The 21,618-nt window shown below is 40.5% G+C and overlaps 2 protein-coding genes across 3 annotated transcripts; both read right to left on the reverse strand.

Annotated features, from left to right (window-relative positions):
- Window positions 1-26: 26 nt before the first annotated feature.
- On the reverse strand, window positions 27-14,401 carry plcd4b (phospholipase C, delta 4b). 2 transcript variants are annotated; one of them, XM_041950267.1, is made up of 16 exons: window positions 14,148-14,401; window positions 11,920-11,970; window positions 11,622-11,780; window positions 10,291-10,519; window positions 9,770-9,899; window positions 9,373-9,604; window positions 7,965-8,166; window positions 7,561-7,705; window positions 6,803-6,955; window positions 4,943-5,107; window positions 3,480-3,636; window positions 3,128-3,244; window positions 2,328-2,506; window positions 2,021-2,153; window positions 1,673-1,822; window positions 27-1,472 (listed from the first exon to the last, which is right to left on the reverse strand). In XM_041950267.1, the coding sequence occupies exons 2-16, from the start codon at window positions 11,936-11,938 to the stop codon at window positions 1,381-1,383; spliced, it is 2,262 nt and encodes a 753-aa protein (XP_041806201.1). In that variant the 5' UTR covers window positions 11,939-11,970; window positions 14,148-14,401; the 3' UTR covers window positions 27-1,380. The 2 variants fall into 2 exon arrangements, with proteins under 2 accessions (XP_041806201.1, XP_041806200.1); XM_041950266.1 differs by having other exon boundaries at window positions 11,920-11,973.
- A 2,563-nt stretch (window positions 14,402-16,964) lies between these two features.
- Window positions 16,965-21,573, reverse strand: LOC121616145 (CCR4-NOT transcription complex subunit 9-like). The gene is made up of 8 exons (XM_041950807.1): window positions 21,217-21,573; window positions 20,475-20,660; window positions 20,236-20,351; window positions 19,993-20,102; window positions 19,780-19,889; window positions 19,019-19,117; window positions 18,809-18,900; window positions 16,965-17,800 (listed from the first exon to the last, which is right to left on the reverse strand). The coding sequence occupies exons 1-8, from the start codon at window positions 21,232-21,234 to the stop codon at window positions 17,632-17,634; spliced, it is 900 nt and encodes a 299-aa protein (XP_041806741.1). The 5' UTR covers window positions 21,235-21,573; the 3' UTR covers window positions 16,965-17,631.
- Between the last annotated feature and the right edge of the window lie 45 nt (window positions 21,574-21,618).

Below are 21,618 nucleotides of genomic sequence, written 5' to 3' on the forward strand. Positions count from 1 at the left end.
AAATATCTGCTTATTCTGAATTTGATGCAGCAACACGTTTTAAACAAGTTGGGACAGGAGCAACAACAGACTGGGAAAGATGTGGAACGCTCCAAAAACACCTGTTTGGAACATTCCACAGGTAAACACAGGGAAGGTGATATTATCATGATGGTATGAAAGGAGCATCCTGGAAAGGCTCAGTGGTTCACAGTGAGGATGGAGCGAGGTTCATCACTTTGTGAGCACATGATTGGATAAAGGAGATTAATACATGGACTCAGGAACACTTCAGAAAACTGGTTGGTAAATACAGTTTGCAAATGACTGCATTGTTTTTATTCATGTTTTGGAACTCTTTTGGAATCTTAGTTGTGTTCGACCACTTGATTTTATTGTGCTGTAAAAGGCCAATCAGACACATAGTTAAAAGTGAGAGAATGTGGATTAAAAAGAATGTGTGTACTGAGTGCTTCATTGTAAATCCTTGGATATTTGCTTGTGATAAAGAGCTGTAGTATATCCAGTAAATAAATGAACTTGAACAATGAGTGAGTCCAAACTGTTTGAATTTTACTCCATGATGCTGAACCATTCAGAAAATGTACTGCATATATTTCCAGGCCTGTAGTGTATGTACATACACACATTTACATTATGCACAACATCACCATTTTGTACAGTTGTAAATAGATATAACTCAAACAAGCACTTAATTGTAGAACAGCATGATGTAAAGGTATGAGTACTACATTGTAGTTTTATGATACTGGTATGAGGCATTTTGTCCTGTTTTATAATGTTTTAAAACTGTTACCATACAATTCTACTTATTTCCTGGGTACATCCAGATACACAGCTTAGCACATTTAAAGGCAAACAGCTGTATTAAGGCATGCAGCAGTCCTTCGTGTTCCTCCATTCATAGACAATGACCAATAAAAAGCTTGCAGGCAATAGTTCCAGAAAAAGTCGAATTAAGAATTGCCCACAGTTGACTGAGAACATAAATAAACACAGGCAGACATGTTCCTTTAAACTTGGACATGGACGGTCCCTGTTTCTGACTACTGGTCTAATTCTTGGTGAATCTGGTGAAGGAGATGCATCAAACCCTATTCTGTCACTGCCAAAAATGATTGGCAGTGACACAACATCCTTGTTTGAGTGAATAACGCTGAAAGTCAATGGACCGAGTCTGATTTCTGATTTTACCAGCTGACTGCTATTACTGCTATAAGTGGGGAATGTTCAATATGATGCATTTTCCAGAACCCTGCAGGCACCCTAATGCTCAGAATGAGCTAAAAGCATCGGTGCATGCTGTTCTCATCCTTCATCAGGCAAATGAAAACACAGGGCGTGACCACCTCTGGTTTCATATCTTTGGCTTTGACTTCTTCATGTGAGCTCTGAGATGCTGATGTTGACAAAGAGCGAGGATGGAGGGATGGCTGTTCCGTCTTTCGAGAGTAGATGTATGTGACGGTATCCTGGAAAAGGAAAGATGTTGAGAGGAATCTGGATTAGAAAAAGCTCTCGAACCAAATGTGTTGAGTGGATCCAAGTTCTCCTGCATCTGGTGTTTGATGGAGCAGGATCTCATCAACATAAGCCTGTAATACATACTGCAGGGAGCTGTAACCCCGGTGGTTTCAGCGCTATGCTTCCTCCCACTTCACTCTTTGCTCACCTGCTTGGATGCACGTAAAGGGAAGCGTGAACTGTCCAATGAAGTCGTTCCTGGACGCCTTATCGTAGTCCTCCACCACAAAGCGAACGAGGGCCAGCTCAGGGGTGTGGATGACGAAATTTAAAGTTTCATTCCACACTGGGTTAAAACCTGCAGGTGGAGGGCAGTAGAGGAATGAGTCTGACCAACGGCAATGTCACTTTTTGTTAACTTCTTTTTCTATTTATGCCATTATTTTCACACTTGGACTGATTTTTTTTTTTAACATCTTGACAACTATATCATCAAAGCCATGCATGTAGAGGAATGCATGCATTATTTTCTGTAGAAAAAAAAACACATGCTCACCATTGTTGTTAATGTGACTGGTCTCCTCCTTGGTCTGGTCCTGTGGCGTTCCATAGATCTCCACTCTGACCAAGGGGTCTACAATAGAGCCCTCTTTCTGATTCACCTTTGGTAGCTGTTGCCCACTGATCACCTGGGAAACACACAAACACATTTGCCTATTAGATAGAGAAACCACTTTAGTGTACTTGCACACAGGAAGACATTACAATTATCTCTTATTGTCAGTTTACACACTTACACACACCGACAATAGTAGCTACGCATTGCAGTGATAAACCAACTAGACTTTCATGGAGTTTGAAACCTGTATGGATAAGCGGAGTGGTTTGTAGTCTTGTCGCCCCTCTGGTTTCTCTGGGCTGAACTGAGTGTTGGCATCTCTCAAGAAGTCAGGCTTGAGGACGTAACCACAGCAGCCGTTCTGCCTGAACAGCCCGTCGTTCAGATCCATTTCCAGACCAGCTGTCTGGAAGTTCAAAGCCACTTTAGGAAAGAGGAAGAAAGGAAATAATGCAATTAAGTGTGATTTTTTTTCCTGTGGCTGGCTGCATCGCATGACTTCCCAGACTCAGAGTCATCTATCTTGGTATCAAAGTTCATGTGAGATGTCCAGCATAAGTCTTTCATCCAGAACAGATGGCGTCAGTTTGAGCCGGCGTGACAGGAAGCATCTGTCCTGTCAAACCCCTTCAGCTGCAGGGCGACGATCTGCATCTGACTCTGATCTCTAACATCCCTGCAGGAGGAGGTGGGGTGGTACTGAGGGCATGCACAGAGAGAATTACTACTCAATATCCTGTCACGAAAGAGACAGCATGTTTATATGCATCACTGTTCTGCTCTCACATAGTTCTTGTTATATAAGATGATACCATATACTGCACTGCAATGTTGCTAGTTCAGTTTAGGTAGGGGCCTTTGTTGCATGTCATCATCCTCGTGATCCTCTGATCCTGAAAGTGCTTAAACACAGGCGGCTGAAACACTACATGCATCCAAATATTTTCAGCCCCATTCAAGTCAAACACAAATCAAGCTGAAGTGTTGGAGTGGCTATGGATGGAAAAGTTTGCTTTATCCAGCACAAGGCGACCCTCCCCTCACCTATCTGGCAGCCCACATTCCACATTTCTCGAGGGTTATAGTTGGAGGAATCTGTCCTGAGGCCACTGGGGTAGATCCTGCTCAGCTGCCTGGTGTTGTAGTGCACAAAATCCGTCCCTGAAGGGATGAAAGCATGTATTTCTATAGTATAAACACAGATATATCTGCCCATGTCTCTATTTACAGTACAGATGTGGTTATAATAATATAGTATAAAAAGATACACTATTTTGATGCATGCATAACATAATATAGTCATAAAACAGGCATATTATTTTAGAAATGTGACGTCCACTTAATCCATTTCATATCTCTCTACTCTTTTCCAAAGTACGCCTCGTATTCATGGTACCTGCTTCCTTAGTGAGCCTCTTAGCCTTGGATTCAGAAAATGAGGACATCTCATAGCATTTGCCGTGTAAACGAGCATGCTCAAAGCCATGGAAGTGCACACTCTTGCAGTAAACCACCAAGTCTGACAGCTCCCTGGACAGCTTGGACTTGGACTTCTGCATAAAGATAAAACGCAAAATCACTCAACGGACAAATCCTGTTCCCATCACATTCAAACATTAAGAACATCAAGCATGAATAGTGCAGCTAACACTGTCGGTAATTGAGTAATAATTACCTGGAAATTTGTTTACCATTCACATCAAATTGCAACTAATTAGTGTGAAATATGTTAGAGATGAGAAAATAATAACATGATAATTTGTCCACAACTGAACAAAATTGTAACCAATTAGCTAAAAGTCGGAAATTGTTCTGAAATATACGTAAATGAATTAACAACTACATCATAATTTCTACGAAATTGATACAAAACAGCTAATAACTGGACTAGAAGAAGCCAAGTCATGATGCTCACTCAATATTCTTATGAAAGAAAATAGAAATGATATTTAGTGCTTAATAGCCACATAATCAAGTAATGATTGACCTGGAAATGTGAGCATCAGAGGACTGAAACAAGATATCAGCTGCATGCTTTCTAAAAGAACTGATGCTTTGTTGGTGGAACAGGTTACAAAGAAATAACTTTTAATAACTTTTCTAAATCATAATAATTTAGGACAAATCACTGAGTAATTATTACTTTATTCAGGCATTTTTACAGAATATTTTTCAACTTTTTTTACACCAATTGTTTGTAATCTTATGGTAGCGGTGGACAAATTATTTGGTAATTGTAATTTAATTACTGGCCTATAATTTTTACTTACTTAATTTTTTACTTACTTCAGAGTATAATATGACTCAATCAATGCTTCAAAGCAGCTAAGAAATCTGGGTAAGATGATCAGAATTCCCTTTCTCTGCTTCATTAACTCTGACTGAATTATTAACGCTCTCAGTTAACTTCCCAGCAGGGAACTACTGCAGCTGCACTGGGCAGCTCACCACTTAAGCACTGCTTTGAAACCATGTTCTTGGTTAATTTCATCGTTTAATAGGAAATGCCGAGCTAGATATCTTGAAATAGTTTTGTTCACAGAGGTCTGGTTTTGCCACAGCTAAGGAGATGCTTGCTTGATGTTGTTTTCTCTCTCACTTCACCGTCTTTCATCTTTAAATATGCCTGTTTCCTGTTTCTTGTTACTATCTTCCTTCTCTCTTTCCAGTCTCGCCTGACTGTCTCTTATGTCCCAGCCCAGTTTCCTGTCTCTCTTCACTATCAACCTGTCTTGATTGACTATCACTTTCAACATCCCTGTCTTCTGTCTTTCTTCACTCCCACTATGAAGAAGCAGCAGTAAAGTTTCTCTTGGATTAAAAAAGTCGACAAAATCATAAAGTATGAAGTTCATCTACCTTTGCATTGTGGTTCAAACACTCAGCCGGTGGGTCTTCCGCACCCTCAGCATCACCATTAGCCACCTCTTCCTCGTCACTAACTTCATCTGTCAGGGTTTCGTCCAGACAGCCTTCTAGGCCACCAATCTTCTTGGCTTTCAGCAAAATCTTCCCCTTCAGCTCCTGTCATGAGCACCAGCACAGACACACACTGGTGAGAGCAGTTTGCCTATATGTGATGTATGTAATCTCCTCCACTTCTTCTGTTGTATTTTTCTGTTAATCTGAAAGCACAAATGAGTACATTTGAGTTGTATTTAATTTAGTCAAATAAAGAAATCCATCCATGCCTCTGAATCTGCTGCATGAGTATGGGATTGCAGGTTAGACCAACATGAGACTCTCAGATGTCACAGTTCCTGAGTGCTTGTTGTCCTCAGTAGCCAAACTACCCACGAAGGTGGTCCATCATCCTGCACTTTGCTGTCTTCTAACTAAATGCAGCAAAGTACCACTATTTAATTGGCAAAAGCCTCAGTGGAATACCTCACAGCATTTATGTGCCATTACTTGAAGTTATCATTGATTGTCCTAAGTGCTCTAATGGAAAAGAGTTTAGAAGTCGTACTGTTGCTTTTCAGATCAGTGGAAAACGGATGACAAGGAACACAAAAACCATTAATCTTTAAAATACCTCTGAATTGTTAATGATACCTAACTTTCCCCTGATTACACAGAGTAATGTCTGAAAATATTTAATTCCTGGAACTTAATCACAAAAAGCATAATGTTTACTGAAGCTTCATTTCTGCAATCATTAAGTGCAGGTTTGATGGCCATATGACTATATAACCATGTGCTTTAAGCTAATGCTAGCTTCAGTATGCTAACATGCTCACAATGACAATGTGCTTATGTTCAGCAGTTATTACCATCTTAGCTTAGTATAGTAGCATGCTAACATTTGCCATTAGCACAAAACAAAGTTCAGCTGGCACTGATGAGAATAGCAAGCTGATAAAATGAAAAAAATATGCATTTAATAGTGTAACACTGATTCCAAAAAAGTTGTAACACATACAAATATAAAAAAAAAATAAATGTTTTTGAAATCCTGTTTGGCGTATACAGTACTTGGTTTATTTACCCCAACAGCTTCACTAATTTTTGTAAATATTTTTTTATTTTTAATTTGATGCCATCAACACATTTCAAACAAGTTGGGGCAGGAAAGTTGTGGAGCACTCCAAAAACACCTGTGTGGAACATTCCACAGGTGAATGTAAAGGCTCAGTCGTTCACAAGCAAGGATGGAGCGAGGTTGACCACTTTGTGAACACAGCTTGTATAAAGGATGGAACACTGCGGTAAAGCTTGTTTACAGACGGTTGCATTCTGTTAGTCACGTTTACACAGCGTCCCAACTCTTTTGGAATGGGTTGTAAACTAAAGTGTTCGACAAATCGAGATTATGACCTAATGATGAGGCTATATGAAATCAGGAGATCATTCATTTTCACTCCATGCCATTCACTCGGGACCATGCATGTCTGTACCAAAGAGCATAGCAATCCATCCACAAGTGCCACAAACATTTTGATATACTCAAAACCATGAATGTGAACCTTGTGTTGACAATAAATGGTTGTGGTTCACCAAAGTAAGTAGGATTCATCCTCTGGGGAAGATGAATGTCTATAATATTTTATTTTAAACTATCCAATAGTTGCTGAGATATTTCAGTTGTCCTGACCAAAGCATTGGTGGATGGAGCCACACTGCCATAGAGCCACTAGCATGATGGCTAAAAATGAACCCCAGGGTGCCTCTTCCTATGAAGCGCACATTTGACAATAAAAGCAACAAAGAGATTCTAACCTGTGGAGAAGGAAGCAGTTCAGGGATTGGACCATCCAGCAGGGTGGTCAGTAATGCGCCGCCCAAGATTTGAGTAAGGTGACGGGCCATGACTGTCTGCTGCTCCACACCGCAGTGATTCTCAAGGGACAGGATGACCGGGAAGTCCGATACCTATCAAACAGGAAAGAGAAGACACAATACTGTTGAAATGAACAAGCTTCTAAAGCTGAAAAACAGTGTTGTACCGAGTTTCCATTAAGCAATATTTTCCGGAATCCTCCAAAACAGTTTCTACACTATATCTGAGTAGGAAAGTTTGAGTGGGATAAAATAGAGACGCTGAGACACATGAGAAGTTCCTGGTTGTTTTCCATGTAGGTCAGTCAGCAGACCTACGTCTGCTTGCAGGGGCAGGGAAGGTTACCAACTGCTCCATCCTTTTCAGTGCAGATGCAGATGGTTTTTGTTTTAAATTATATATAAAAAAAAAATAGTTCTAAGATGTGTCTGTGTCGCTGTGAACGGAATTTCATTAGTGGTGCTAACAGCAATGAAAAATGTAGCATCAAGCAACATCTTTTTTTAAGTTAAGGTGCCCCCGTTATTTCACAGAACACGCTGTCAATGGTTTTCATACCAACTTCAAGAAATGTGCAGTATTTGTTTCTGCAGAAAAATTTGATTTTGAACTTGGCCGGGCTGCATGGCTGGATACCTCAAGGGGAAAGAGTCTGTTTGAGTGAACAAACCCTTCGTAGGCAAATCATGCTGCTCACCTTGAAGGCGTATTCTTTCACTGTCGAAATGACGTCTCTGAAAAGAATCTTGGAAGTCAAAGTGTGGCCATGATACACAACGGGTTCCCCGTCACTGCCGTCCCAGCAGTCCACCTCAACGCAACGGCAGCCCCTCTTCAGGGCCCTACACACACACACACACACACACACACACACACACACACAAACAAATGCAAGTAATCACTACTGTTTTGTTTCAGTTAAAAGGGTATATCACATTTCAGTCTATGAATACACTAATATCTTTGTTTTTGCCTGTCTAAAAGAGAACAAACTTTTATGAAGTATTGAAAACTCTGTGTCTTATCATCACTGTCTAACCTTGACTTAAAAATAAGTACTAAGAATGGACTGTGTTGCATGTGGTGAGCAGCAGCCCTCACTGGATGTACGCCTCCAGGCTGCTCTGTCCTCGGAGCTGGTCCTCCAGCAGGTAGGTGTTGTGTGAGGAGGAGATGAAGTAGTGGCTCAGCGGCTGGCTCATGTCCTGGTAAAGCACCCGATGCTCAGGTTTAAATATGGAGCCCTCCTGTGAGCAGAGGTACATCTGGAAGCCGTCAAACGACATGGCTCTTTGCTTCTTGGCTGCACAGGAGGCATGATACAGACAGTGTTGGCACAAATGCACAGTCCAGGTTTAATTGACTATAAACATTTTGGTAGTCACTCATGCAATGAATTTCCAGAAATCTACCATGACTCTAAGAAAAAGGATATTCACTTCAGTATTCACAGATCAAGAGGCAGAACAGGTCACATGGTACAAGTCTTTGCTGGCTGGCTGGAGTTTAATTATTATGAGTGGACTGGAAAGGAAGGCATCCACTTAAATCATGTGTGATGATTATTGCTAGTTTTAAAGCCATCGTAGCCGTGGACATGATAGTCCTTCATTTGGTTGATTGGTCGGTTGGTTAGTGCTTATTTGTAATGGTAAACATGCTAACAAGCTAAACCATGACTTAGCATTATCACTGCGAGCATGTTAGCATGCTGACATTAGCATTTAGCTCAAATGATTGCTGTGTCTGAGTGCAGCCTCGGAGATGCCTGTGTGGCTGCAGACTCGTTTGTTGTTTGTCTAAAAGTATTTTGAGACTAGACGAGGTGCCGATTTCAGCCTGCAGCCTTCATCTCATTAATCATTATTAAGGTTTTTTTTCACTTTCATTACACACTAATATCTCATGGGACATTTTAATTTGCCACCCAGCCTAGAATCCAGTGCTCTGCTCAATCAAACTGAAAGTGAACATTTATACTATTTCAGACATTAAAAAGACCGGGCTGGGATTGGGCTGTGGGGTAACATGCTTCAGTAGTGCCATGTTGAAGGTGGACATTGAATCCTGAAGACAGGGTTGGTTAATCGATAGTAACCCTTCAAAAGCCAAACACATCTTGCACAATAATGTAAATCACGAACCTTCAAAGCTTCTCATACACACATCACATTAAGCATCTCAGATACATAAGGTCCAGCTACCTACCCACAGATAATGCTACTAAGAACCTTTTTGATCTGCAGTAGCTGTATGATGCACACATATTCATCTATGAGGAAGGTGTAAATCATAAAAGGTCATAAAATAAAGTGCTACCACTCTCTCAAATACCGAGAGAATATTATATATTTATCCACAATAAATATTTAATATTCGAACAGCTTATGCACTTCTTATTATTATGTCAATCATGTTTTAGAGCAGTTGTCTAATTGGGCGATTCCTCTTCAGGTCCAGCCTGTGTGGCTGAGGTAATACATGAAGATGCATTCACAGCCATCTGTACCTGATTCAGACGGTTCATAGCTGTCAATCAGCTGCAGGGCATGCTGGGTACTCTGCTCCCCCTCCTGCTGCTCAGTCCTCAGGAAGTTCTCGAGCTCCTCCAACATTAGCCTCTCTCCATCTGCGGAGTTGTCCTGGAACACCTTCCACACCTCGTCCCTCTGAGTCAGCATCTTATAGAAGTGGACGAACTGCTCGATTTCCAACGCGCCGCTCTCTGACTTGTCAGCCATCTGTGGAAACAAAGGAAAAGTTTTATTTCTGTATTTGTTGGACTGTTTGAATGAAATATGTCATCTCACGTGTTTTGCTGCATGGTTCACACTCCTAAAAAACAAATGTTTCAGCCGAATGACCTATTTTTCTCCACCCCCCTCGAGACAACAGCATCCACTCACCGTGAAGAGGTGCAGAGCATGTTCCTCGTTCATGTCTACGTTCATCATCTTCAGCAGTTTCCGTACCTCTTTGAAATTCATCTTCCCGTCTTTGTTTTTGTCAGCTTTCTGAAACCAGTCCCAGACCCACCTGAGAAGATGCTGAGGGAAACACCAGCTCAGAACTGTTCACCTCTAAAGAGCTTCATTTTCTCATGAGGAACTTGTTGTCACAATCAGATAAAGAGCACAGCTCAAATAATCTCATCGGCAGAGCTTCAATAGTTTAACTGAATTAAGTTGTTTTGTTGTTGTCTGTTTGTTTTTTTCCTCACCGTACTGTTCCATGCCTGATTACGCTTGTCGACTGCCCTTCCAGGGTCACAGATGTCATGTCTAACAAAGATTTTCAATCAATTACCCCACACTTTTTCACAATCGTTTCTTCTAGCGACACCACTTGGAGCCCTGTTGAGAGATTACAGGGGATGAGCTCTTTGATCAAATCCCTGACACTGTGACCTACTACTGCAAAAGGATACTGGTCCAGCCTCTCCTTCTCGTCCATCGTTTGAGTCTTGTGAATCAGCTTGCGCACTCCCTGGATCCAGGCCTGGGCCTCCTCTGGCGAATCTGCCACGAGGTCCAGGTTGCCCTGGCGGCCCTGAAACACCAAGGTGAAGCAGAGGTCTGCGGGGAACTCCTCAGCGATGCTCAGCAGGACCTCCGACTGGTGGCCCTCCCGCACGGCCTCCACCTCGGTAATCGAGACTGAGACATGATCAGTGTATGGTTAGAATAATAGTTCAGTGTTTGGAGGATGACACTGTGATGACGCGAGGATGCGAGGATGACACTATATTATTCTGCTTGTATATTTTATTCTGTTGGCACATTTCACTTCCATATTTTATTGTTTAGTGTTTAGTATATTTTATTGCCTTAGTATATTTTCATTCTGTTATATTTTAAATTGCTTTACGAATATTTTTATTGCATGTTGGTCTATTTTATTTTATTGTAGTTATCTTAATTTTATTCTTGCTAGTCTTCTTATCTTTCTTACTATCTGTTCCTAACATGGGGGTTGCAATGAAAATTTCATTGACATGTTCAATGACAATAAAGACTCTTGAATGCTTCTGTGTGCAGTCTGAGTGGGAGGCGTAGCCTTGATTAGCTGAAGTCATGGCTGTTTTTAGCACTTTGTTAGGCAGCCTGCCGACTTTTTAACAGTCACTCACACAAGTACAAACAAAATACCTGGTGAGCACGTCATGAACTAAAACAATTAACATCCTTTGGAAGGATTTTAACACAAAATTTCTCTACATGACCACAGACAAAAGATAGAAATGATGAACTTTTTTGCTTGATTTTGTACGTTTGTGGTGCAAACTCCTAAATAAATAATTTTACAATTAATCACGTCACGTACAACCAACTGATATGGAGTGAGTGAACTTGGCAAGTTGCATATGCCCAAATATACCACATACTCACAGCTGTATGGTGAATAATGAAGCTAGAACCTGAAACCATTAAGCTTAGCTTAGCATAATGACTGCAAACAGTGTGGAACAGCTAACCTTTTCATATCTAACTCTCTGCGAGCGTATTTCCCAAAATGTTGAACTATTCCTTTAAAGAGTACTCAGCCCCACTGATTAAATGATTATGTTGAATATTAGACTGAGGTTACACTTTTGTGTTCAAAAATTAACATTTTTGACGTGAATTAACCCCAAACTTTCATGGAAAGTAAACCCAGTATATAGCATAGTTTGGGCTGTTTATCAGAGATTGACTGGGGATATCATATGATTAAAACAACATTTATGTCTGTACAATCATGCTTGCAAACAGGACTCACAAGTGGAGTGGCCTCTCCCGGCCCATCTGGACTTGTACCAGATCGTCAGGCCGTCCTCCAGGAGCCGGAAATGCCGCTGCTTCTTCCATGAACGGGACTTCACTTTTCTCAGAGTCGACCCTGCCATCATCACCTTGACATGGGGATCATCTTGGATACCTGCGCAGTCGTGTAAAAGGTCAAAGGTCACGATCACGTTATCCACTGATTCTCCTATTACTGATTCACTGTATTTGATCATAAACCTTCAGACAAATTCCAAAATCATCTTCGGTCTGAGCAAATAACATTTACTCACGTATCCCTTCAGGATCCATCGCTACTCTTGAATCATGCCAATGGGAATGTGCTGCTAAAAAGAAGCAGATGTCAGTGAATTGTTCCAAGGTGCTTCTCCCTGTTTCCAAACAAAACACATTTCGTAAAAGCTCTACGTGCATTCAACTGACACATTAATACAAATAATTACAGCATAATATTAATCTTCAATCGTCCCCAGAAGGTTTCAGCAACACCCTGATTCAAACATGTGTTTTCTCTCGTTGGACATGACGCAGGTTCAGTGCTGTTTCAGTTTAGGAGTTGCAAGTTGAAATCAGTTGGTCAGTGGGCTGGTCCTCACTGTTATTTTTAACTGTAAAATCTGGGCTCAGACCCCTGTGTTGGCAAGTCCCTGCTCTGCTGAAGCATCCCTGAGCACTGAGCAGCATACCGAATCCTACCAGCTCCAGGTCTGCCGAAGCCGACTTCTGTGACACGAACCTGAGGCAAACAAAACACCCGTGTCCTTTGAAAGATCGTTGAGGTTGAGAAAAAGAGGATACTGACACAATCTGCCATGATGTGGTGGACTTTAGGCACTCCACTAATGTATTTTCAGGACGAGTCAGCATCTTTACTCATTCATTATCTGCCAGCAGACTGAACGGCTTGTGCATGCCGGCTCCTGCAGTCTGTGTGCTGACTAAGAAAAATCTTACACTCTTAGCAGCCTGTGCTCGCCTCGGCCCAATCAGATAGAAATCAAGAGTCGACATAATGATTGATTTTTTTTAAATTTTTTTTTTGATTTATCTACATGTGGCTGTAATGCAATCACATCGTGTTTGTAGCCATACTGGCATCAACTTTGGTCCAGACTCAAATATTTCTGCTGCTGGATGGATTAGCATGAAATTTGATGCAGATGTTCACGGTTGCCTCAGGATGAATTGTAGTATCTTTGGTGATGCCCTGACTTTTTATTATTATTATTATTATCCCAGTGCAGCCTCAATAAGCCTTTATGAAACATGTTGTCTTTTTCTATAGCCCAAAATCACAAGTATGTCCGAGTGTTTTGTAATCTGTACAACCGGTTTTATCTTTAACATCATCATAATGTGCCTCGTTAAAAACAAGGACACCCAAACAAAAGACAAATACACTGAAGACTTTCTTTGTATCAGTGAAAACAGATAAACTCCTGCTATCTCTGCTGTTCGCTGATAAATGTGGATCAAACGCTTCCTGAAATGGAAGGTTTTCTAAAGTCTCTGTATCTGTATTCCTGTCCGACAGCTATCCTTTCCTTCCATTGTCTCCTGAAACAACAAGATTGAATCTGGAGTTCAATGTCTTTCACAGCCCTCCTGTGCCCCTGTGCCCCCACCAGCAAGTCAATGAGAAAATTAAAGTTCTCACCACAGTATGACTGCAGAGATACAAGGAATGCATTCACAGTCGCTTCACAATTTAATATCACACCCCTACTGAAAAAACAGACTGACCATGAAAGCCGGGTTTATTTTCCACAGCTACTTGCTCCATCAACTCATGTGCTCTTTTTTATTTTGTGCTTTTCACCACAGAGCCACGTCAAAGACTTTTTTATTTTCCATCCAAGTTTTTCACTTTGTGCTGTTGAAAGTTTAACACGCCCTCCTTCGTGCTTCACATCCAGACTTTGAAGCTGCAATTAGGTCACATTACGTTGTTTTATTTTGGGGGCCGTGCTTAACTGTTTTGGATAGGCGCTCTGCTTAGGCCAGATGAGTCACACAAGGCCACTTCTTCAGAGAAATCGCTGACCACACACACAGACACACAAACACAGAAAGACATGACTAATGAGGATGTATGACAGGATGGAAATAGGGAATAAAGAACTCAGTTACAAAAACCAACAGCTTCATACTTTCTTCTTGTGCACTTCTTGTTTACTTTAAATCCCCCACAATTTATCCACAATAGGAACGTTCCATCCCCCCTGCACAGTGCCATTTGTGTCCTGACATTTATACCTATGACTGCTGTTGTTTCTGCACACAATTATCCAAAGAATTTCACAAACAAGTGAACAGGCACTACCCAGCCAATTAAATCCATATATAACTCAATGAGGGAGGTGTGTGCTCAGTAAATTAGAACCAGAGGCAGTAATATGAGACATAAAAGCATCACTTCAGCAAAGTCTGCAGCCAAAGAAAGACGCAGACAAACTACAATTAGCATTTTTCCTTGATAGGAAAAATGAGTTATACTCACCAAAAGAACAGATCCCACCAGGGATGTTAGAGGTGGGTACTCTTCAGGAGACAACTCTCCCAGGGAGGGCCTCAGATACTGAGGGGAAGGACCCTGGATGGCCGGCCCGAGAGACGGTTCAGGGAGGTGTATGTGCCACACTGGCCTGTTATGCTGAGATCCAGACTCAAGGAGAGTCCAGGGATTGTTAGCTGAGCTCAGGACTGCAAAACACTGGGAGTATCCGCAGGGAAATCTGGCTCGACCTCCTCTTCCCTCCCCTCTCTCCACTCTGAGAAACACGATTCCCTAGTCACTGCTGCCGCACGCTGGTATGCTCTGCTCCCACCCCTCCTCATCGTCCTCCTCCTTCTTTACAACCCCTCCCCACCAGCCTTCCTTCCTTTCCAGCCACTCCCTCACTCCGCCAACCACAGAGCCCTCGCTGCATGTGGTGGAAGGTCAGTTCCCTTAGTCTGCTTCACTCTGTCTGTCTTTCTCCATCATCCTCTGGGTGACTGCTCTGCAGAGCGACTCTAATGTTTCTGTATCAGCACTGATAACAGGGAACACAATACTGGGAAAAGGTCTGTTCTGGAAAGAAGCCAATTCATAAAACAATGAAAAGTGCATATTGTGCATGAAAAAAAATTCTCTGCAGAATTAACCACAAGTCAACAAAGTACTTTTTAATAATCCCACTTCAACTTGATAAAACTCTAAATCTAAATCTGATATCTGATAACAGCTGAGGGTTGCAATCATCTGAATAAAGACGGCTGAAGGACGACACTGTAGAGCTTGGCAGCGTGCCACACGCTGCAGAGCAGAGCCTTGATCGGCAGACAATGCTTTACATGCGATTTCTATTACAATGCCAACTTTAATTTGAATCTCTCCACTTTCCAACAAGTGTGTAAAAATGTAATGATAATACTTTGAACTTGTTTTAACATGCAAACAAATCATGGGTGAATATTGGATGCCGGCACTGTGGATGAAAAAAATCATTTTCCCCATTCCTGACCCAATCACTCTGATGTACTTTTCTATTTGAAAGGCTCCCTGGACCTCTAATGACTTCAGCTCCTGTAGCTCATTCCTCATAAAAGGTCAACAGACAAAAACACACAATGCATTCTCAGGAACATCTCCTGTGGGGATCAGATTTGCTCACAAATGGACGGCTTGAGCGTCGGTGTTTCCGCGATGCATGATGCCCATCTCAGTCCTTGTGAGGATAATGGAACTGATGGGGGCAACAATCTGTTAATGTTCCGGTAAAAGGAAGTGAGTGCTCATCAGTGCAGTCTGAGGTACTGTTAGATGGAGTACTCAGTGTGCACAGGTGAGCCACTTTCTCATCTGACTGACTTAGAATGAACCTAACTTAAAAATAATATAAAAACTCTTATTGAAATATCCTGCAATGAAAAACTCTTCACAGCATCACTGGTGAAGATGACACCTCATCCAAACACTGCTCACCTGAGCTACTAATATAGAGTTGAAAACAAAAGTTAATTGACAGAAATTAATTGGCTACAGTTTGGATTCATCATTTTAGTCAGTTTGTCAAGAAAAAAAAAAAAACACCCCCTGACCTCAGCTTTAGTTTTGAAGATTTGCACTTCTGGTTTAATTCTAAATTAAAAATGTTTTGCTTTTGGACTATTTTTTTAGAAACTAAGTACATTTGCACAACTATTGTAGCCTACTCCAGTACTATCGACCAATTTGTACTTGACTTGACTATTTCAATTTTCTGCCACTTTACACATCTACTTCACTACATGTCAGGGGGAAATATTGTACTTTTTGCTGTGCTACATTTGCTAACTTTACTTTCCAGATAGTGGTAAATGCTACAAAATGTTATCAACAGATACGACTTTATTGATCCACAGGGGGAGGTTTGCAAGCTACTCAATAATCTCAATATATATAAAATAGAAATAAATAAAAAGTGGCCTACATCTACCAGCTACATGTCTGATGTACATTAATTCATCAATTATCATAATCCAACAATATACATTATTCTGAATTGTGCCATTCTGCAAAATGAGTACTTTTACTTTTTATTCTTTGAATTCAGGAAAATTTCAAATGCAGCACAGAGTATTTCTACGCTTTGGTATTGCAACTTTAACTTAAGTAAAAAACCTGAGTACTTCCCTAACTGTTCACTATTTTTCTAACTTTAATGGAAAGACAAAGACATGCACAATAGGTTAACAAACACTCTAAACTGGCACATATGTGAGTGTGCTCAATGCATGCTGGGATAGCAACCAGCCTCCCAAACCTTGCACAGGGAAAGCGAGAATAGAGAATAAATGGATGCATTCCTATCCTTTCAACTCAAATGACTATTTCATATTGTTATATAATGTATATGTACACATATACTGTAGTATATGCAGTTTATATACACTGTCAGTGCAATTGTTATTAAACATACACATATACTTTGTGATGCTACGATGGATAACTTTTCCTACCACAGGCTCCAAAAAACATAGACAAATATGTCCTTCAAAATCAATGTCACTCTGTCTTTCTAGTGAATAAGACTGAACGCAGGTCCTCTTACCACATGTCAACATGGCAATTAATAACTTAATTTGGGTGGAAAACTGTTTATTTATGAAAAATCTTCAACAAGACCAGCTTCTGAGATTTCACTCTGGACAATCTTGTGTATAACTGGTCCAGCAAATACAAAACCAGTAAAAACATAAAACTACATCCACTATATTACTAAACGGTTGCATATACTGCAGTATCAGTCCACAGAGGCTTAGCAAAAGAAAAAAAGACACAACCAGTCATGAAGAAGATTAAAAAGTCTTATTTGAAATGCAAGAAGCTAAAAATAATTGCTCCTATGATGAGGTGGAATGTTACAAATACTGACAGTGATAAACGGCAAAAGAGCAGAGCTGACTGACATTTTGGAAGAGCTGATATTAAAATTGTATACTGACTTATCATTGATATGTCAGTATTGATATGTTGACATTGTGGTGTGGTTAATTGCAGCATTAAATGATTTACAGGTTGCATTTTAATGTACAATTTTCTGGTATTTGTAATTTTCAGTTTACTGTTCAGAATTCACTGTTGCTGTGATAGTGAAGTCTTTTTACTATGAAATATCCAACCAAGACATGTCTTTATCACTATAAACCAATTCTCAGGATACTTGCCAAAAACATCAAAACACTTCCCAGCCAATATATCATTATTGAATTATTCTCAAATACTGATGTCAGCATTGGCTGGCTCATAAAAAACAGATCTTCAGGTGTGACAGTGACCTCATGTGTGGAGGTGACATACTGATGTAAATCAACCCATCTATCTGAAAGAAAAAAAAACTTCCTCTATTATGTCCCTTCACTTTGCAGGCAGTCTCAGCACCACATTTGGCAAAATACAAAATCTAGACAGTGATAAGAGAGTCCCTCTGTGTCAGCCGTGAACACGCACTCTGTTCCCATCACTGCGGAGCCAGAGGGATGCCTCGAGCATCGGTGACTTGGCCCTCCTGCAGGTTCTTGACTAACTGTGCCAGCCAGCGTTTGGTGGTGGTGTCGTCCTTCAGCACCTGCGCGAAGGTGCTATCTTTCAGCTGGTCTGGCAGACACTGACGCAGGGCTTCTCTGGCTCTGAGGAAAGGATACCACATGTCACAAATCACATTAATTTTCTATACTTTCTAAAAAAGTGTGCTTTTTTGTAAGTGTATTAAAAAATGGACTTTTAAAAAGTGCAATAAATTACAAATACTTGTACACGTAATAAACTGTTTTAAAAGTATACCTATTTTCAAGTCCTTTGCAATACACTACTAGCATGCTTAATTAAAGTGTATTTTAATTTCACTTCATTTGAAATATATTTCCAAAATATTGGTGATATAATACAATTGTACTGCAAGTGTGTTGTGTTTTGAATGCTCGTGGATCCTGATCTTCACTGGTGGACTTCAGTACACTTAAAGTTTATAAAAAGTTGTGCCAATTTAGCAACTACTTACACTCAAGTATTACTCAAGTTGTACTCAAGTGGTACTCAAGGACTACTTGTGTACACTGACACTTGAAGGCGGCAAAAATACCACAAAGTGTACTTAGTGCATTCTTCAAAAAGTACAATTTAAGTATAATATTTTTTTCACCTGTGTAAAAATGCAGAAAAGCCCATCAGAAAGTGCCAAAACTCAAATCAATATTTTTAAATTGCTTTCGTGGATTCTGCCAATAAACAAAAAGGGCAAAAAAATCCATCTGACATTATATAAAGTGGAGAAAAGAATTAGCACTGTCAGGCTGTAACCACCAAATATTAAAACCTCATTGAAAATTCATTATCAGAATGGTATTACAAATCAATTTTCTGATCGTTGACTAATTGTTGCAATTAGTTTGCAAACATTATGATCCAACCACAGGCTGAGGAGCCATTTAACTGAGTTGACACACACTGTATTTATGGCATGACTCCTCCTAGTGGCAAGGACTGATCATGAAATTATTCAGTCATATTCTCTACCCTGACAGAAGTTGACAGGGTCACAAGAGAGCTCATCTTATACAGATCACTACTCAGTTAAGAGCCAAAGTTGAATCATGTGACCACATACAGTATACTGTATCTCTGCAACACTGTTGTACCTGAGATTATCTGAGAGGCGAAGGTAGCAGCGAACAACATGCTTCAACAGACGAGCTGATGGTTCTTTAGAGAGCTGAAGCACCATTTTGCCCTGCAAAGAAACAGATGAAAACAACGCAATGACAAGGGTATTCTCTTATAATCAATGTCACACTGTGCAGAGATACTAAGATGGTAAATTATCATAAATTTTCACGGGGGACACTTACAAGGATCATGGCCACGTGGGAGAAACGTTCATATGTCTGACATATATAAGCCAGTCCTGTGTCATCCAGCAGGATCTTCTGCAGTATGAAAGTAGCAACCTGCCGAACAAAATGAAGTGAAGAATGGTGACATGTTACCTGAAGTCACAACCTGTAAGGCACTGAAACCGTCAAAGGTACAGTTCATTCACTAATCAGGAGGTCACAGGTTCGATCCCCAGCTCCTTCAGTCTGCATGTCAGAGTGTCCTTGGGCAAGATACTGAACCCTAAATTGCTCTGTGTGTGTGTGAATGGTTGAATGTACCATGTGTTGTAAAGCATTTTGAGTGGTTAGTAGACCAGAAAGACACTATAAAATGCAATCCATTTACAATCATCAGGACACTCTTCAAATTGGAAACATCACATTACATATCATGACAAAAATCGGTACTAATTGATAAGGAAATACTCATAGTTTTGGCCATATTGGCCAGCTCTAGTATAGCTGGCACTACAGCAGTGATACATACACATGAATCTCAATGGAAAGCAGCTGGTTGGGAGAAATGACTCGCATTAGATTTGGTCTTTTTTTCAGACTCTTTTGTTTGTTTGTTTTTTTAATCAGGAAAAAGATTAGGATTTTTTAACAGGGTAACAGATAGATGAAGAGGGAAAACATTGCAACACAGGTTTGAACCTTGGCTGTATGGCAACAGTCAAGTTTGGGAATATATCAGTTAGACTGGTGGAAAAGCAGCTGGAACAGTTAGGTACCGTCTTTGACAGCTCGCTCCCAGATTCCATGATGCGAAGACACAGCGGGATGATTTCAGTGGTGAGGAGGAAGTTAATCACTTCTTGTTCATCGGTTTTCACCAAGGCACCTGCAGTAAACACAAGGAGACAGATTGATGGAAAGGTGATGACAGTTTTATGGCAATTAACCTCAATCATGAAATACAATGGCTAAGATGGAGTAAAGGTTACCTATGACTCCAAGGCTGGTAAGTCGCAGGTACTCAAACGGCCGTGTTTTGCTCACAGTGTGTAAAAAAGGGTAAAGGAAAAGAGGGATATGAGCAGCAAGAAAAGCTGACCTGATAAGGAACAAAGAAATAAAAGAAATTTTAATAAGTTAACTCATCACTAACATTACAACAAACACCAAAAGACAAATCTGTACAAAAAAAACAAAACAGCAATTTTCTATGATACTAAACTCTCCATTACCGTGTCTCTGGGTGTGAGGCAACACACTGCAAAAGAGCCAGGGCATTGCACACTCTGTTAGACTGGTGAGCCGTAAGTGTAGGCGGATTAATAGATGGATAGATGTTCACTATTTCCTAAAAACAGAAAGAAATAAGACAAGGAAAGAAATCTGTTAAATCTAACATCAAGGCCACACAACAGATATAATGAACAAACACATTAGTTAATTGCAACTGGGAATGGGACATGGACCATACTTGTAACAGGGCAGCAATGGTGCCACAAGAGTGCCAGAGCATCGGTGCCAGGTCTGGCACGGACTCGCGTTTCTTGCTTAGCTCCAGCAAGGCATTTTCTCTGGTCTCTGGACTGGACAACTCATTGATCCATTGGTAGATCTTCTCCCGGTCTACCTGGGCCAGGGCTGTGACATTAGTTACAGCCTGTAAGAGGAAGGGAAAATAATAAATAAATGCATTCATCATCACTATGTAATTAAACATTGGATACATACTATATTTCAAGATGATGGAACGAGAAAGGAGATTATTTGCAATTTTGCGTATCGTCCTATCTGACTGTATGGAAGTAAACAGCTTCATCCTGCCGTTACTGGTAATGAATAGGCTCTGGCTTAATAATCAAAGCCAGACCCTAAAACACGTTTTGAGACCCTTTAAGATCCCTAGGTTTCGAAACACACCACATGTGTCAGGTTGCATTTCGGGAAATGTGAATACATTTATGTAGAAGACATGGAGACTTATGTCACTTGACAGAATGGAGCCTTCGGTCGGAATATTTCCATCAATTTAAATAGTATAATGCTCGAACTGAAAGTTGGAAATAATGCAGAACACATCTATGATACTGTCAGGCAATGTTGAATGAGCTGGTTTCGACATCCTTAAAGCAATACAATGGAAAACAAAGGTGGAAAATGTATGTTCACACTGTTGGCACCGTACAGTAACGTATGCTGTTAAGTTAGATACTCACCGCTCCCGTCGCCAGCATTCTCTGAAGCTCTTTGTTTGTCCAATATGTTGTTAAAAACTACTTTGCCCGCTGCAGTGTGGTGTAACGTCAGTGGTAAACTAAAGCGGCTACAATGAAACAAAGTTGGCGTAACTAACGCACAGTACGAGCAGCTAGCCCAAGCTAGCTGCTATCTCACTGCCCTGACAAAATGAATCAAGTACGCACGAAAATAATCATTACAAGCAACATAACTTCATTGACATAACAGGATAAAAAATCGTTAATTTTCACATTCATAAATGTCGACAACACAATCGACGGCTCAAAACAAGACGCTACATATCATATAACATAGTCAATCCAGTAGCCATTTTTTCTTCAGTAATGGAGGCAACCTAAATACAATTACTTCAAATATCG

This window comes from Chelmon rostratus, chromosome 13 (assembly GCF_017976325.1).
Source record: "Chelmon rostratus isolate fCheRos1 chromosome 13, fCheRos1.pri, whole genome shotgun sequence".
NCBI classification, from domain to species: Eukaryota; Metazoa; Chordata; class Actinopteri; order Chaetodontiformes; family Chaetodontidae; genus Chelmon; species Chelmon rostratus.

Coding starts and splice junctions, on each gene's coding strand:
- LOC121616145 (XM_041950807.1), bottom strand. Junction 19,890..19,992: donor TACCAGCCTTGGAGTCATAG/GTAACCTTTACT, acceptor TGTTTACTGCAG/GTGCCTTGGTGAAAACCGAT. Junction 18,901..19,018: donor CCCACGTGGCCATGATCCTT/GTAAGTGTCCCC, acceptor GTTTCTTTGCAG/GGCAAAATGGTGCTTCAGCT.
- plcd4b (XM_041950267.1), bottom strand. Junction 10,520..11,621: donor CGGGAGAGGCCACTCCACTT/GTGAGTCCTGTT, acceptor ATCATGTCTCAG/TCTCGATTACCGAGGTGGAG. Junction 1,823..2,020: donor CAGTCACATTAACAACAATG/GTGAGCATGTGT, acceptor CTCCACCTGCAG/GTTTTAACCCAGTGTGGAAT.